The sequence below is a fragment of the Cherax quadricarinatus genome, unplaced genomic scaffold (assembly GCF_038502225.1).
Source record: "Cherax quadricarinatus isolate ZL_2023a unplaced genomic scaffold, ASM3850222v1 Contig30, whole genome shotgun sequence".
NCBI lineage: Eukaryota > Metazoa > Arthropoda > Malacostraca > Decapoda > Parastacidae > Cherax > Cherax quadricarinatus.
Genome location: NW_027195056.1, coordinates 8,280 through 22,045, shown reverse-complemented (window position 1 = coordinate 22,045; position 13,766 = coordinate 8,280). Strand labels below are relative to the sequence as shown.

Below are 13,766 nucleotides of genomic sequence, written 5' to 3'. Positions count from 1 at the left end.
TGTACCATAGTAACTGTAGCAGCAGCAGTGGTAGTTACTGTACCATAGTAACTGTAGCAGTAGCAGTGGTAGTTACTGTACCATAGTAACTGTAGCAGCAGCAGTGGTAGTTACTGTACCATAGTAACTGTAGCAGCAGCAGTGGTAGTTACTGTACCATAGTAACTGTAGCAGCAGCAGTGGTAGTTACTGTACCATAGTAACTGTAGCAGCAGCAGTGGTAGTTACTGTACCATAGTAACTGTAGCAGTAGCAGTGGTAGTTACTGTACCATAGTAACTGTAGCAGCAGCAGTGGTAGTTACTGTACCATAGTAACTGTAGCAGCAGCAGTGGTAGTTACTGTACCATAGTAACTGTAGCAGCAGCAGTGGTAGTTACTGTACTGTTGCAACCCCTGAATGGGTTACAATGATTATTATGTATATATATAATGTATATTACCTTTTCATATAATTTTATATTGCTTATATTTGCGATAATAGCTAAATCGTAAATGTATGACTTTATATTATTATTTGACTTTTATATTGTTATTTGACTTATGTTGTTAGGATGTACATAATATGTGCTCAGTTAGTCTTGATTGTCAAACTACTGTAATTATCGTTTGTCGCTCGTTATACTGCCGGCTTCTGAGCTGTGCTGTCCACGGGGCTATCACGTGATCGAGGGGGGGGGGGTGTCCTCACCTCTCGTGAAGTATTCAGTCTGGTCTAGACTCTCTTGGTGGTTGGACAGATTGTCTGTCTCATTATTCTTGTTAGTTCTGTAGAACTCTGTTCACAGAACATTGTATAGACTTAGTGATTTTCGACGTTGTACTGAGGTTGTGTGTCGCTTAGACACTCTGAACATCTCAGGTCCTTAGCTATAGCTTCTTACCTAATTTTGTACTGGTTTCTGTGTATTGTCACAGTCGGGTTTTTCCTATGCTGAACTTAGATTCAGTAGTATGGGAGTTTTGTAACTTTTGTGGAGGATCTGCTGATGGTCCCTACTTAGTGTCGTTATATTATCTCCTTGATCCTGATTGTGTCGCAGTCGCTTGTTATATGGCTATTGGGCTTAGCATTCTTTTCATTGTTCAAGCAGACTGTTCTGGTTGCCAGTCGGTCAAGAAGTTAGTTTATGTGAGGACTTTGTCAGTCACTTGTTTAAGTCTAGTCGAGTCGTGAGACATAGCGAACTACTTAGAGCACTTACACACATACATACACACTTGTACATATTTGTAATATCTTATTAAATGTTAATGTACCAGACGGTACTTAAGAATTATAAATGTGATATGTGCTTTCAGCACAATAATATTAAACTCGAGAGATTGATTCTATTTTGATTGCTGTGATTAATTTAATTTGATAATATACCTCTAGACTTAATAAATTTATTAAATTTTAATTTCTCTAGTTAGTAGCCTACCAGTTGTAATCCTGAAGCACTATTGAATCTTAATGAATTCTAATGGATAATTGGACAAGGATACTGACTACTTGTTACGAAAACCCAGTAACAGGCTGGATGCTAGAAGGACAGTCCTTTCTAGTATTCACTGGAGATCTCTAAGCTTTTAGAATCGCGTTTTTTGTAACATTGGGTATCTTTATTGAGGAAACGTTTCGCCACACAGTGGCTTCATCAGTCCATACGTAGGAGAAACTTGAAGAACAGGAGGAGAATGAGGTAATCAGTCCCTCAACCTTGAGTCGATGTGGTCAGTCCATCAATCTTGATGGACTGACCACATCGACTCAAGGTTGAGGGACTGATTACCTCATTCTCCTCCTGTTCTTCAAGTTTCTCCTACGTATGGACTGATGAAGCCACTGTGTGGCGAAACGTTTCCTCAATAAAGATACCCAAGAGTTGCACATGTGTCTAATTTATCAACATCTTCCGTTACTTCCGCCCGACAACAGCAGCCGATGGACCCAGTTCTCCAGAAGAGACTACAGCCAAGGAGTCAACCCCAGCACCACAGCAGTCACCACTGAGGAGCACTGGAACCCAATGATGTCAACTCTCACGCTCTTCACCGGCACCACATGCGACCTGATACACTCAGAAGGAAACAAGAAGACATTCAGGACTATTGTGAAGGCTTGAGTGAACATATACATGACGGACAAAAACGAACCCAACACAGGGTCCAGAGACAATGTTTTTCTGTGGAACGCACATGGACCATAGCAACACCCTGATCACGACCACAGAACACCTGAATTAGATCGACTTCTTCCAGGTGGTCCTCAAACGGGTCATTCTAGCATCAATACCAGAGTCAGGACGCAGTTCTTAACGAATCTAACAACCAATAAAACTCTTTTGTGTTATTGTGGCTTTGTAAATGGTGCAAGTCGGACCAATAGTTGGTCATAAGCTCCTGTCCCCTATGTGCGGGTTAGTTGTGTATTATTGCAGTCACGGTATTATGCTGTTATGTTCTTTATGGATCCTGTAGGTAAGGGTCTTATTCTTTTAAATGTTTTTATTGTTGTTTCTTGTTTTAAATCCGTCTTTTGTTTTTATGTGAGTGATCTTCCAGGAGTTTAAGATCCATCTTTACTTTCTACGTTACTGTCTTACTGAACCTGTGTTGTCACCTTCCTTCTTCTGGTTCCTCTAACCCGACACCTCGGGTACTCACTTTCCTGATAATGTCCACCTCGGATACTCACTTTCCTGATAATGTCCACCTCGGGTACTCACTTTCCTGATAATGTCCACCTCGGGTACTCACTTTCCTGATAATGTCCACCTCGGGTACTCACTTTCCTGATAATGTCCACCTCGGGTACTCACTTTCCTAATAATGTCCACCTCGGGTACTCACTTTCCTGATAATGTCCACCTCGGATACTCACTTTCCTGATAATGTCCACCTCGGGTACTCACTTTCCTGATAATGTCCACCTCGGGTACTCACTTTCCTGATAATGTCCACCTCGGATACTCACTTTCCTGATAATGTCCACCTCGGATACTCACTTTCCTGATAATGTCCACCTCGGGTACTCACTTTCCTGATAATGTCCACCTTGGATACTCACTTTCCTGATAATGTCCACCTCGGGTACTCACTTTCCTGATAATGTCCGCCTCGGGTACTCACTTTCCTGATAATGTCCACCTCGGATACTCACTTTCCTGATAATGTCCGCCTCGGGTACTCACTTTCCTGATAATGTCCACCTCGGGTACTCACTTTCCTGATAATGTCCACCTCGGATACTCACTTTCCTGATAATGTCCACCTCGGATACTCACTTTCCTGATAATGTCCGCCTCGGGTACTCACTTTCCTGATAATGTCCACCTCGGGTACTCACTTTCCTGATAATGTCCACCTCGGATACTCACTTTCCTGATAATGTCCGCCTCGGGTACTCACTTTCCTGATAATGTCCACCTCGGGTACTCACTTTCCTGATAATGTCCACCTCGGGTACTCACTTTCCTGATAATGTCCACCTCGGATACTCACTTTCCTGATAATGTCCGCCTCGGGTACTCACTTTCCTGATAATGTCCACCTCGGGTACTCACTTTCCTGATAATGTCCACCTCGGATACTCACTTTCCTGATAATGTCCACCTCGGGTACTCACTTTCCTGATAATGTCCACCTCGGGTACTCACTTTCCTGATAATGTCCACCTCGGATACTCACTTTCCTGATAATGTCCGCCTCGGGTACTCACTTTCCTGATAATGTCTACCTCGGATACTCACTTTCCTGATAATGTCTACCTCGGGTACTCACTTTCCTGATAATGTCTACCTCGGGTACTCACTTTCCTGATAATGTCTACCTCGGGTACTCACTTTCCTGATAATGTCTACCTCGGGTACTCACTTTCCTGATAATGTCTACCTCGGGTACTCACTTTCCTGATAATGTCTACCTCGGGTACTCACTTTCCTGATAATGTCTACCTCGGGTACTCACTTTCCTGATAATGTCCACCTCGGGTACTCACTTTCCTGATAATGTCCACCTCGGGTACTCACTTTCCTGATAATGTCCACCTCGGATACTCACTTTCCTGATAATGTCCACCTCGGGTACTCACTTTCCTGATAATGTCCACCTCGGGTACTCACTTTCCTGATAATGTCCACCTCGGATACTCACTTTCCTGATAATGTCCACCTCGGGTACTCACTTTCCTGATAATGTCCACCTCGGGTACTCACTTTCCTGATAATGTCCACCTCGGATACTCACTTTCCTGATAATGTCCACCTCGGGTACTCACTTTCCTGATAATGTCCACCTCGGGTACTCACTTTCCTGATAATGTCCACCTCGGATACTCACTTTCCTGATAATGTCCACCTCGGGTACTCACTTTCCTGATAATGTCCACCTCGGATACTCACTTTCCTGATAATGTCCGCCTCGGGTACTCACTTTCCTGATAATGTCCACCTCGGATACTCACTTTCCTGATAATGTCCACCTCGGGTACTCACTTTCCTGATAATGTCCACCTCGGGTTCTCACTTTCCTGATAATGTCCACCTCGGGTACTCACTTTCCTGATAATGTCCACCTCGGGTTCTCACTTTCCTGATAATGTCCACCTCGGGTACTCACTTTCCTGATGATGTCCACCTCGGGTTCTCACTTTCCTGATAATGTCCACCTCGGGTTCTCACTTTCCTGATAATGTCCACCTCGGGTTCTCACTTTCCTGATAATGTCCACCTCGGGTTCTCACTTTCCTGATAATGTCCACCTCGGGTTCTCACTTTCCTGATAATGTCCACCTCGGGTTCTCACTTTCCTGATAATGTCCACCTCGGGTTCTCACTTTCCTGATAATGTCCACCTCGGGTACTCACTTTCCTGATAATGTCCACCTCGGGTTCTCACTTTCCTGATAATGTCCACCTCGGGTTCTCACTTTCCTGATAATGTCCACCTCGGGTTCTCACTTTCCTGATAATGTCCACCTCGGGTTCTCACTTTCCTGATAATGTCCACCTCGGGTACTCACTTTCCTGATAATGTCCACCTCGGGTTCTCACTTTCCTGATGATGTCCACCTCGGGTTCTCACTTTCCTGATAATGTCCACCTCGGGTACTCACTTTCCTGATGATGTCCACCTCGGGTACTCACTTTCCTGATAATGTCCACCTCGGGTACTCACTTTCCTGATAATGTCCACCTCGGGTACTCACTTTCCTGATAATGTCCACCTCGGGTACTCACTTTCCTGATAATGTCCACCTCGGGTACTCACTTTCCTGATAATGTCCGCTTCTAACTTTCTCTCATTCTTTCTACTGAGTCTCACGTTGATGTCTTGTTTACTCTCCGTCAACATCAACGTGATCTCTTTTCTTCTCTCCCAGGAGATTTATGTCACCTTCTCACTACCATTGTTTTTCGCATTGCTCGACTTAATTTACAAATTCGTTCTGCTAAACTACAGGACAAACTTCAGCGTGTTATGTCAGATCTTGGTCAAAATTGTGCCTTACTGACTGTGTTAGTAACTGTCTTGTGTCACACTCTACCAGCATCACCTTGAACTGTTTGGTGGTTCTGATTCCTTTACCACTCACCTGACCTTTGTGCTGGCACTGACCTGATGACCTCCTGTGATTCCTTGGGTCACTCTCACTCTTGGAATCTTCCTGACCTGTACAAGTCTTGGTGTTGCTCTCCTTCCTGGTCTTGTCTAAGAATTACCACCTTCCTGGACACTATCAACTTCCCCTTTATTCTCTTAAATCTACTAACAACATTGTCATCCTCTCTTCCAACAAAGACAGTTTGTTTGTTGTCCTTGATCGTCAGAAATCCTGAAGTTTTGCTCACTGACTCACGTACCTAAACTTCTCTTGTTTCCAACCCTCTTGATCGTATCAAGAGAACTTGATCGTATCAAGAGAACTGGATCGTATCAAGAGAACTGGATCGTATCAAGAGAACTTGATCGTATCAAGAGAACTGGATCGTATCAAGAGAACTGGATCGTATCAAGAGAACTTGATCGTATCAAGAGAACTTGATCGTATCAAGAGAACTTGATCATATCAAGAGAACTTGATCGTATCAAGAGAACTTGATCGTATCAAGAGAACCTGATCGTATCAAGAGAACTTGATCATATCAAGAGAACTTGATCGTATCAAGAGAACTTGATCGTATCAAGAGAACTTTCAACAATAAACTTTGGACTCTCTGGTCTTTGTCCTCATGACTTTGACCTTATTCAACATTTCTGTGTTACTTGTCTCTCTCTGTTTTATTTCTATGGTCTTGATAAAACTGATAAACCTGATGTCACTCTACATCCCATCATAAAACTGATAAACCTGATGTCACTCTACGTCCCATCATAAAACTGATCAACCTGATGTCACTCTACGTCCCATCATATCGTCCAGAGGTTCTGTCTATTATTCTCTGGCTTCATGACTGGACAAAACTCTCACTCTCTTTCTTGGTAGTTTTTCTGTTGCTCACCTTCCTCACTCTCAAGACTTCATGGTACATGTTGCTCACCTTCCTCACTCTCAAGACTTCATGGTACATGTTGCTCACCTTCCTCACTCTCAAGACTTCATGGTACATGTTGCTCACCTTCCTCACTCTCAAGACTTCATGGTACATGTTGCTCACCTTCCTCACTCTCAAGACTTCATGGTACATGTTGCTCACCTTCCTCACTCTCAAGACTTCATGGTACATGTTGCTCACCTTCCTCACTCTCAAGACTTCATGGTACATGTTGCTCACCTTCCTCACTCTCAAGACTTGATGGTACATGTTGCTCACCTTCCTCACTCTCAAGACTTCATGGTACATGTTCGTCCTCTCCCGACCTTTAAGATGCCTAGTCTTGACCTTGAGTCTCTCTTCACTATTGTCCCTCTTAATGATGATAATTTTCTCAGAGTGAAGGTCAGTGAAGGGTTACTTCATCTCTCAGAGTGAAGGTCAGTGAAGGGTTACTTCATCTCTCAGAGTGAAGGTCAGTGAAGGGTTACTTCATCTCTCTCTCAGAGTGAAGGTCAGTGAAGGGTTACTTCATCTCTCTCTCAGAGTGAAGGTCAGTGAAGGGTTACGTCATCTCTCTCTCAGAGTGAAGGTCATTGAAGGGTTACTTCATCTCTCAGAGTGAAGGTCAGTGAAGGGTTACTTCATCTCTCTCTCAGAGTGAAGGTCAGTGAAGGGTTACTTCATCTCTCAGAGTGAAGGTCAGTGAAGGGTTACTTCATCTCTCAGAGTGAAGGTCAGTGAAGGGTTACTTCATCTCTCTCTCAGAGTGAAGGTCAGTGAAGGGTTACTTCATCTCTCTCTCAGAGTGAAGGTCAGTGAAGGGTTACGTCATCTCTCTCTCAGAGTGAAGGTCAGTGAAGGGTTACTTCATCTGTCTCTCAGAGTGAAGGTCAGTGAAGGGTTACTTCATCTCTCTCTCAGAGTGAAGGTCAGTGAAGGGTTACTTCATCTCTCTCTCAGAGTGAAGGTCAGTGAAGGGTTACTTCATCTCTCTCAGAGTGAAGGTCAGTGAAGGGTTACTTCATCTCTCTCAGAGTGAAGGTCAGTGAAGGGTTACTTCATCTCTCTCAGAGTGAAGGTCAGTGAAGGGTTACTTCATCTCTCTCTCTGAGTGAAGGTCAGTGAAGGGTTACTTCATCTCTCTCAGAGTGAAGGTCAGTGAAGGGTTACTTCATCTCTCTCTCAGAGTGAAGGTCAGTGAAGGGTTACGTCATCTCTCTCTCAGAGTGAAGGTCAGTGAAGGGTTACTTCATCTCTCTCAGAGTGAAGGTCAGTGAAGGGTTACTTCATCTCTCTCTCTGAGTGAAGGTCAGTGAAGGGTTACTTCATCTCTCTCTCAGAGTGAAGGTCAGTGAAGGGTTACGTCATCTCTCTCTCAGAGTGAAGGTCATTGAAGGGTTACTTCATCTCTCTCAGAGTGAAGGTCAGTGAAGGGTTACGTCATCTCTCTCTCAGAGTGAAGGTCATTGAAGGGTTACTTCATCTCTCTCAGAGTGAAGGTCAGTGAAGGGTTACTTCATCTCTCTCTCTGAGTGAAGGTCAGTGAAGGGTTACTTCATCTCTCTCTCAGAGTGAAGGTCAGTGAAGGGTTACTTCATCTCTCTCAGAGTGAAGGTCAGTGAAGGGTTACTTCATCTCTCTCTCTGAGTGAAGGTCAGTGAAGGGTTACTTCATCTCTCTCTCAGAGTGAAGGTCAGTGAAGGGTTACTTCATCTCTCTCAGAGTGAAGGTCAGTGAAGGGTTACGTCATCTCTCTCTCAGAGAGAAGGTCAGTGAAGGGTTACTTCATCTCTCTCTCAGAGTGAAGGTCAGTGAAGGGTTACGTCATCTCTCTCTCAGAGTGAAGGTCAGTGAAGGGTTACTTCATCTCTCTCTCAGAGAGAAGGTCAGTGAAGGGTTACTTCATCTCTCTCTCAGAGTGAAGGTCAGTGAAGGGTTACTTCATCTCTCAGAGTGAAGGTCAGTGAAGGGTTACTTCATCTCTCTCTCAGAGTGAAGGTCAGTGAAGGGTTACTTCATCTCTCTCTCAGAGTGAAGGTCAGTGAAGGGTTACGTCATCTCTCTCTCAGAGTGAAGGTCAGTGAAGGGTTACGTCATCTCTCTCTCAGAGTGAAGGTCAGTGAAGGGTTACGTCATCTCTCTCTCAGAGTGAAGGTCAGTGAAGGGTTACTTCATCTCTCTCTCAGAGTGAAGGTCAGTGAAGGGTTACTTCATCTCTCTCTCAGAGTGAAGGTCAGTGAAGGGTTACGTCATCTCTCTCTCAGAGTGAAGGTCAGTGAAGGGTTACTTCATCTCTCTCTCAGAGTGAAGGTCAGTGAAGGGTTACGTCATCTCTCTCTCAGAGTGAAGGTCAGTGAAGGGTTACTTCATCTCTCTCTCAGAGAGAAGGTCAGTGAAGGGTTACTTCATCTCTCTCTCAGAGTGAAGGTCAGTGAAGGGTTACGTCATCTCTCTCTCAGAGTGAAGGTCAGTGAAGGGTTACTTCATCTCTCTCTCAGAGAGAAGGTCAGTGAAGGGTTACTTCATCTCTCTCTCAGAGTGAAGGTCAGTGAAGGGTTACTTCATCTCTCTCTCAGAGTGAAGGTCAGTGAAGGGTTACTTCATCTCTCTCTCAGAGTGAAGGTCAGTGAAGGGTTACGTCATCTCTCTCTCAGAGTGAAGGTCAGTGAAGGGTTACGTCATCTCTCTCAGAGTGAAGGTCAGTGAAGGGTTACTTCATCTCTCTCTCAGAGTGAAGGTCAGTGAAGGGTTACTTCATCTCTCTCTCAGAGTGAAGGTCAGTGAAGGGTTACTTCATCTCTGTACCTACTGATATATTTCTTGATCTTATCCGCCTCTGTGTGGATTCTTCTTATCATTATTCTCAAACTTTCGGTGTTGTTATGCGTTCTCCTGTATCCCCTGTTCTTGTTATTATTTATATGGAATACTTCAAGACTGTTCTTGTTGCTACTACTGATGTGCGACCTTCACTCTGGCTGGTGACTGTGAAGGCTAGGAGGGTAGACAGGTTTTAGCAGAAGATCGGTCAATACCCGTCGTTATAGGCTCTCTAGGGGTTCTCCTCTCTCCCCTGTTCTTTCTGTTATTTATATGGAATACTCTCAGTAGTAGTAACCAGTTACCAGTAACCAGTGTACCAGTAGATGACTCACTACCAACCGTCTCTGCCTGAGTCACTGTCTGTATTCATATTGTGCTGACCACAGCAGTATTCAAAGACCCCCTCACATATGGGTACTGTGGGCGGTCAGTCTTACGAGAGTGAGCAAGGAGGCAAGGTTACGGCTGTTAGTAGACATTGCAGGGATAGGCTCAGCACTCAAGGTAGTCAGAGCGTCCTCGGACACTTGAGGTAACTGGACACTATCTTGCAAGTCTGAAGTTGCAGGAACACAGACAGAAGTGACAGGATCATCAGTGCCTGACCGCTTGGGTACACTACTGGAAAATGCACTGGCCTGTAAGGACTTAATTCGAGTGTCATACTCTGCGGCAGTATGGCAGATCTCGGATCCAAGCTGGTAACCCCAAAATGGTACGATCAAGTCATCAATTTGGGCATGCCATCGATAAGGGTCGAGCACAATGCGTAAGTCTCGCATGGAAGCAAAGCCCAGTAGAAGGTCACCAGGGAAAGTAATCTGGTCGACAACAAGGAAGGAAGCAGTGAAGTCTCTACCTTGGATAGAAAAGGTTAGGGAAGTCCGACCTCGGACACGCAGGTGAGAACCAGCTACTCCACTAAGGGAGGACACATGAGTCGGTTCTACGAGAAGGACATGTCGTAACTGCTTATCCTTAAACAAACTAGACCTAATAATATTGACTTGCGCACCAGAGTCCATGAACAAATGAACGGGCGCATTATGAACAGATGCTTGCACTATAGGGCCTATGGTTGCATTGGAAGTTATGTGCAAACAAAAAGGTGGATTGTCATCAGAAAAGACTTGTTCCACTTCATCCCCAAAATCATCTATGTCAGAGACATGTGAAGCAACATCATCAGCAGGATTGTCATTCTCGAGACTGCTTAAGGCTTCAAAGGAATTGTGAACGGGGATGGTGTACTCATTATCACCTACTGTCACCATGGGACGGTTTGACTGGGGCGCTCGAATTCCCCCGAATTGGAAGAATGAACCTGGTTCTGGTTATTTTGAGAATTGGAAGAATGAGCCTGGTTCTGGTTATTTTGAGAACGACGATATCTGTTTCCTCTACGGGTTCTGCGGTTGGAACGGCCACGGAAAGACCTAGAGTACTGAAGGTTATAGAGAGCATTGCACTCAGATGTGTCATGTCCATGTATTCTATGATAAGTACAGTAGGGAAGATCTGGGTACTCATCATCAGTACGACGTCTCTTAGGTTAACTATCAGGACAATTAATTGCAATATGGCCACGGAAACCGAGCTCTCAGTAGTAGTAACCAGTTACCAGTAACCAGTGTACCAGTAGATGACTCACTACCAACCGTCTCTGCCTGAGTCACTGTCTGTATTCATATTGTGCTGACCACAGCAGTATTCAAAGACCCCCTCACATATGGGTACTGTGGGCGGTCAGTCTTACGAGAGTGAGCAAGGAGGCAAGGTTACGGCTGTTTGGGCGCTCCCCACATTATCCGTAATTATACGTACTTCCAGCCTACGTGAGTATTACTTTACCCTATCCACGTGTTCGAATCCCACATGATAATACTTCAAGACTGTTCTTGTTGCTAGTACTGATGTGCGACCTTCACTCTGGCTGGTGACTGTGAAGGCTAGGAGGGTAGACAGGTTTTAGCAGAAGATCGGTCAATACCCGTCGCTATAGGCTCTCTAGGGGTTCTCCTCTCTCCCCTGTTCTTCCTGTTATATATATGGAATACTTCAAGACTGTTCTTGTTGCTAGTACTGATGTGCGACCTTCACTCTGGCTCCGCTATGTAGATGACATCTTTGATCTCCGGTCTCATGACTCTTGTCTCTTCCAGTCATTTCTCGATGACCTTAACAATCTTGGTCCTTCCTTCAAGTTTAAAGTTGAATGGGAATCTAAATCTTTGCTTCCTTCCCGTGACGTACATGTCCACCGCTCGTAAGTCTATGTACAGTGACATGTCCACCGCTCGGCTACAGGCTTTTCTTTTTCCTGACTCACGAGATTGCAAACAATTGCAAACAAGCCATATCATGGGCGGGATTAGAACCCGCGATCAGAGAGTTTTAAATCTCCAGACCGACGCGTTGGCTCACTGGGTTAACGCGTTGATCTTCAGTATTAAGACTCTGATCGTGGGTTCTAACCCCGTCCATGCTATGGTTTTCTTTTTCCCATTTATCGCAAGTATGTTAATTTCATTCAGTATATGTCACACTTCTATTTATGCTACCAGATGCTAAGGGTTTAGCGACCAACAGGGGTGCCATTATTATATCTACCTCGGAACATCGGCCAATCACACACAAGTCTGCTAAAGCTGTGAAGCGATGTGGTTCACTTGTGACACGCAACCTGGCAGACTTGTCTGGGGCTGCTGGTCGTACACGGTGCAGTCTGTAACTTTTGCTTTGCTTCCTTTGTTCACCATATTGTACATTACTGTACAAATTGTATATAGTGTACATAGTGAAAATACCAACTTGTCAATTCGGTGAAGGAAATACAAGATATATAGAGCTTCTCACGGTTCCGTTTTGATCATATTACAACCAGGTGCACAGACCCTACACTGTGTGTTGGATCTGTCCACTACTTTTCTCAGCATGTTCCCTCTGTCAAGAGAAGTGTTCTTATTTCTGTCTTTCTCTGTGTTCTCCACATTTGTGACCAACGGTTCCTTGACACAGTAATTTCCAGTGGTCGTAATTGGTTCTCTGGTCTGGGTTACACTTCCCACTACATAAACTCTGTCTTCCCACCTGCTAAACTGACTTTCTTCTCTCCCAGACTCATCAGTTCTCTGTCTTTCCTATATTTCCAGATCACAGTCATCCTATAGACTGGTCCTCTGTTAAAACTGTCACCATCGACACTACTTCTAACCTTCACAGTCACCATCTACACTACTTCTAACCTTCACAGTCACCATCTACACTACTTCTAGATTTCACAGTCACCATCTACACTACTTCTAACCTTCACAGTCACCATCCACACTACTTCTAGCCTTCACAGTCACCATCTACACTACTTCTAGATTTCACAGTCACCATCTACACTACTTCTAACCTTCACAGTCACCATCTACACTACTTCTAGATTTCACAGTCACCATCTACACTACTTCTAACCTTCACAGTCACCATCCACACTACTTCTAGCCTTCACAGTCACCATCTACACTACTTCTAACCTTCACAGTCACCATCCACACTACTTCTAGCCTTCACAGTCACCATCTACACTACTTCTAACCTTCACAGTCACCATCCACACTACTTCTAGCCTTCACAGTCACCATCTACACTACTTCTAACCTTCACAGTCACCATCCACACTACTTCTAGCCTTCACAGTCACCATCTACACTACTTCTAGATTTCACAGTCACCATCTATACTACTTCTAACCTTCACAGTCACCATCTACACTACTTCTAGATTTCACAGTCACCATCTACACTACTTCTAACCTTCACAGTCACCATCCACACTAATTCTAGCCTTCACAGTCACCATCTACACTACTTCTAACCTTCACAGTCACCATCCACACTACTTCTAGCCTTCACAGTCACCATCTACACTACTTCTAACCTTCACAGTCACCATCTACACTACTTCTAACCTTCACAGTCACCATCTACACTACTTCTAACCATCACAGTCACCATCTACACTACTTCTAACCTTCACAGTCACCATCTACATTACTTCTAACTTTCACAGTCACCATCTACACCACTTCTAGCCTTCACAGTCACCATCAACACTACTTCTAACCTTCACAGTCACCATCTACACTACTTCTAACCTACACAGTCACCATATACACTACTTCTAACCTTCACAGTCACCATCTACACTACTTCTAACCTTCACAGTCACCATCTGCACTACTTCAAACCTTCACAGTCACCATCTACACTACTTCTAACCTTCACAGTCACCATCTACACTACTTCTAACCTTCACAGTCACCATCTACACTACTTCTAACCTACACAATCACCATCTACACTACTTCTAACCTTCACAGTCACCATCTACACTACTTCTAGCCTTCACAGTCACCATCTACACTACTTCTAA

The 13,766-nt window shown here is 44.4% G+C and overlaps 1 protein-coding gene across 1 annotated transcript in view; it reads right to left on the bottom strand.

The window, feature by feature from the left end:
• LOC128701037 (protein Wnt-5b-like) overlaps positions 1 to 5,337 on the bottom strand; it is a 72,764-nt gene extending 67,427 nt beyond the window's left edge. The window contains exon 1 of the mRNA XM_070079865.1: positions 5,192 to 5,337. Coding sequence (XP_069935966.1) covers positions 5,192 to 5,337 — 146 coding nt within the window. The remainder of the gene's footprint in view (positions 1 to 5,191) is intronic.
• Positions 5,338 to 13,766: the final 8,429 nt, after the last annotated feature.